This window comes from Ceratina calcarata, unplaced genomic scaffold, assembly GCF_001652005.2.
Source record: "Ceratina calcarata isolate Rehan_Ccalc_2016 unplaced genomic scaffold, ASM165200v1 scaffold869, whole genome shotgun sequence".
Lineage (NCBI taxonomy): Eukaryota > Metazoa > Arthropoda > Insecta > Hymenoptera > Apidae > Ceratina > Ceratina calcarata.
Genome location: NW_017180040.1, coordinates 1,629 through 5,511, shown reverse-complemented (window position 1 = coordinate 5,511; position 3,883 = coordinate 1,629). Strand labels below are relative to the sequence as shown.

The following is a 3,883-nucleotide window of genomic DNA, read 5'->3' as shown; positions in this document are numbered from 1 at the left end:
TTTTGATTTGTTGAATGCATCTTCTAATTGTTCCGTCCATTCGCGATAGGCGCGTTACCCTTTACAATACCTTTCAAGAAGTCATTAAGAGGTCGCAAAATTCCCGCCGCGTCAGGTGTGAATCTTCGATAAAAATTTATCATACCAAGATATCTACGCATTTGTTTAATATTTATAGGCTTTGGGAAATTTGTAATAGCCTCTACACGTTCGCGGAGCGGTTTTATTCCCTCGGCATTTACAGAGTAACCGAGGAACGCTATCTCGTCGACACCGAAAACGGTTTTCGCGAGGTTGATTACTACCCTGTATTCGTTTAAACGACTAAACAGAATGTTTAGATGTTCGCGATGCTGTTCGGTATCGTCGGACGCTATCAAGAAATCATCGATATACGCAAAAACAAAATCTCAATCACGCGTCATTTCGTCTACGAACCTTTGGCATGTTTGTGCCGCGTTCCGAAGACCGAACATCATATTTGTGGCCTCGAACAACCCAAATGGTGTCGTAATTGCCGTCTTTGCGATGTCCTCAGACGCGACCGGGATTTGATGATATGCTCTTACCAAATCTATCTTTGAAAATATGCGCTTCCCATGTAAACGCTGAGCGAGATCCTCGATATGTGGCGGCGAATATCTATCCGGCACGGTACAGGCGTTGAGTGCTCTGTAGTCACCGCAGGGTCGCAATCCTCCGTCCTTCTTCGTGACGACGTGCAGGGGTGATGCCCATGGACTTTTGGAAGGTCAAATCACACCTTGTTCGAGCATCAATTCGAATTCTGCCTTCACCTGCTTAAAACGATCAGGCGCGAGACGACGAGGCTTGCAGTACACCGGTGGTCCAGGCGTTGTTTCGATGTGATGTGTCACATTATGCTTCGCACGTTCTTTACCAAAAACAGGAGGTCGTGTCAAATCCGGGAACCCTGCGAGCAACTGATGATATGTCGACTCGCCGGCGATTGTTTTAATCGTCGCGATACTCGCAGGAGCTGCATATCCGTTTGACGACAAAGTCGTTGTCGAGTCGACTAAGCGTCTGTTCCGCGGATCAACTAACAATCCATAATGACTGAGAAAGTCCATTCCAATTATGGGTTTGCTAACGTCTGCCACAACAAACCACCACTTAAAGTCTCGGCGAAGCGCGAGATCTAAAACCACTGCGATGGTGCCGTACGTTGCAATACGTGCCCCGTTGGCCGCAAAAAGTTCGTACTCGCACCTTTTCATGTGTCCGCGCACTAGATCACGGGGAAATACGCATAAATCAGCCCCTGTGTCCACTAAAAATGAAATCTTCGACTTCTTATCAGTCACGAGGATGCGGCGGGACACAAAACCGTCGTCGTGTGCCGCATTCACGGACGGCTGTCGGCGTTTCCCGCACTCCACGTGCATGGAGCTCGGCATTTCGTCGCGTTCTGGCCAAAATTTCCGTGGTACCAGCATAATCCCGATGATTCTTGTCTGCCCTTGCTGCGTGATCGACTACGTTGCCGAGCTGATCGTCCGGCAGAGCGTCGGCGGTGCTTGTTTCCAGCGTTGAGCTGCAATCGCAACTGTTTAATTTGCTCCCGCAACTCATCTAATTCGCTGCTTTTCGCTTGTTGAACAGCTGCGACTTGCCCAGGCCCCGGACGAATTTCGTGAATTCGATCTGCCATTTCGGTTAACGCACTGATCTTCGTCTCAGTGGTGGCGGCCAAAACTCGTTGTGTGTTGGCCGGCAGCCGATTTTTCCACAGAGTTAAAATGAAATCATCTGGAACCGAGGGGGTGGCAAGCTTTTTCTGGTCTCTGAAAAACTGAGACGGTGTTCGTTCTCCTATCTCTTCGTTTTCCAGCAATTTACGCACTCGCGAACTGTCCGATTCCGCGAGCCTTTTTATGAGTTCACCTTTAAGGTACTCATACTGACCGGTCGCAGGGGGATCGAGCACCACGTCTTACACTTGCTCAACATACTTCTCGCCTAAATTCGCGATCGTAATATTAAACTTTGTTTCGTCACTCATGATTCGATGGAAGTTGTCCTTGAATGCTGGCAAGACCGAGGCCATTGTCTTTGCGAGGAGACTTGTTAAACCTCCGAGTCCGCTCGAGGTTCAGGGCGTATCCATAAATTGGTCGAATAGAGTCACCTATCTGGGTGTGATCCTGGATTCCAGACTCACGTGGATCCCAGCTATCACTGATCGAATTCAGAAGACATTGAAGGTCGCGGGCGCGCTTAGAGCGCATACCAGTCGTTCGTCTCCCTTAAACAGGAACATCAGGCTGTCCATTTACAGAATTTGCATTAGGCCGGTCCTTAGATACGGTGCACTTGTATGGTGGGACTGTGTCTCGAACACCAGGAAAACCCAAGTTCAAAGGTTGCAAAAAAAAATAATCAAATCCATCATCAGGGTCCCCTGGAAAACCAGTACCTCGGAGTTCTGTAAAGTGGCTGGCACCCCTCTCATCAGGGAATACGTTGAGCGCCTCATTGAGGGCTTCAATACCGACGTAGCGAATAATCAACTAATTAGAGATCTTTCTAAATTTAATAGACATACGATTCCTTACAAAATCAAAGTTAAATTCCCGTTGTTCAGCAAGTTCATGTAAATACATTCATTTCCTGCTTGATTATCACAAACTAACTCATGAGGCGGTGGTGGAAAGTCTGCCTCCTCTCCCCATCCCGAGGATCAGCTCATCGTTCTTTAGTTTGCTTCTTACCTTAATAATTTTATATCATTAATTTTATCCTTATCATAAGTTACCTATATCTAACTGTATTACCATTTTATTAACTTTAGTTAATCTATGCACGCTTGTCTGCAAATGCCATAAGCATGCTGATAATCCATTCCTTGGATGTTACAGGGTCTTCATTTTCCCTGATCTGATTCATTTTTCTTATTTTATCCAACACCGTGAATCGCGCTTAGATTACCCTTCATCCTGGTTGCGGTGCATTCACCTCATACTGGTCTTTGCCATATTCCGGTTTTCACCCGACCGAGAATTCCATAACTACTGCTAACTCGATTTCATTGGTGGTTTTTTGAAACTTTTCCACCATCCACATCAAGACACCTATTTTTATATTTGCCGCCATTTGATATCGCTAACTACATCCTTACATTCATGCATTCCGGTAAGCTGGCCTAAGTTGGCAGGTACGGAAATCGAAGGTGACTCCACCTGGACGTGATGGCTTAACCAACAACTCGGGATAACTGTGGAGCCCCCCCACCTTCTACAATCATCGCCATCTTGGAAAAAACAAAAAAGCCCTTTGGATGAGTTCTGAACTAGTTTTCTAACACACGGAAGCGTTGCTTCTCCACGCCGAGAGATCCTTTGCGTGAGTGTTTAAACTTTTGTTAGACTTTCCCCCGCGACTTCGCTGTGTGAATCAGAGTACGAATTCTCTTCGCGTAAGAGTTGACCATGTATAAAAGCACATTGTATGAGTACCTAAGAATATAGACAAGTGTGTAACCATTTATAAATTCGTCTCAAGTTTTATTTTGCACATCCTGAATTTCTTTCCAACTTAGCTCGATAACCGGAGTATCTCGCAACCGATACGTCTTAGCCGCTCGAGACGTATCAACGAAGGTGACCTGCCAATCCGACATCCTTTAAACATAAGTGGCTAAAGGGGACTGACCCTCCCTAGTCGTCCACGTCCTACAGCTTGTCCTTGGTCCTCGGCCCCTCCAAACTCGCTGAATCCCCAGAGCCTTCGCGGGGTTTTTAGTCGGTTAGAGTCCGACATTACCCCCTGCGTGGCTCCACCCGCCTGCTAAGACAGCAGCGGGAGGAGAAACGGAGGGGGTGTCCATGATGGATTTTCCCCGCGTCAAAAAAAAAAAAAA

General features: G+C 46.8%; 1 protein-coding gene across 1 annotated transcript; it reads right to left on the bottom strand.

The window, feature by feature from the left end:
• Positions 1-410: 410 nt before the first annotated feature.
• On the bottom strand, positions 411-1,596 carry LOC108631294 (uncharacterized). Its single transcript, XM_018035131.1, has 3 exons — positions 1,374-1,596; positions 841-1,294; positions 411-741 (listed from the first exon to the last, which is right to left on the bottom strand). Exons 1-3 carry the CDS (start codon positions 1,594-1,596, stop codon positions 411-413), a joined length of 1,008 nt encoding a protein of 335 aa, XP_017890620.1.
• Between the last annotated feature and the right edge of the window lie 2,287 nt (positions 1,597-3,883).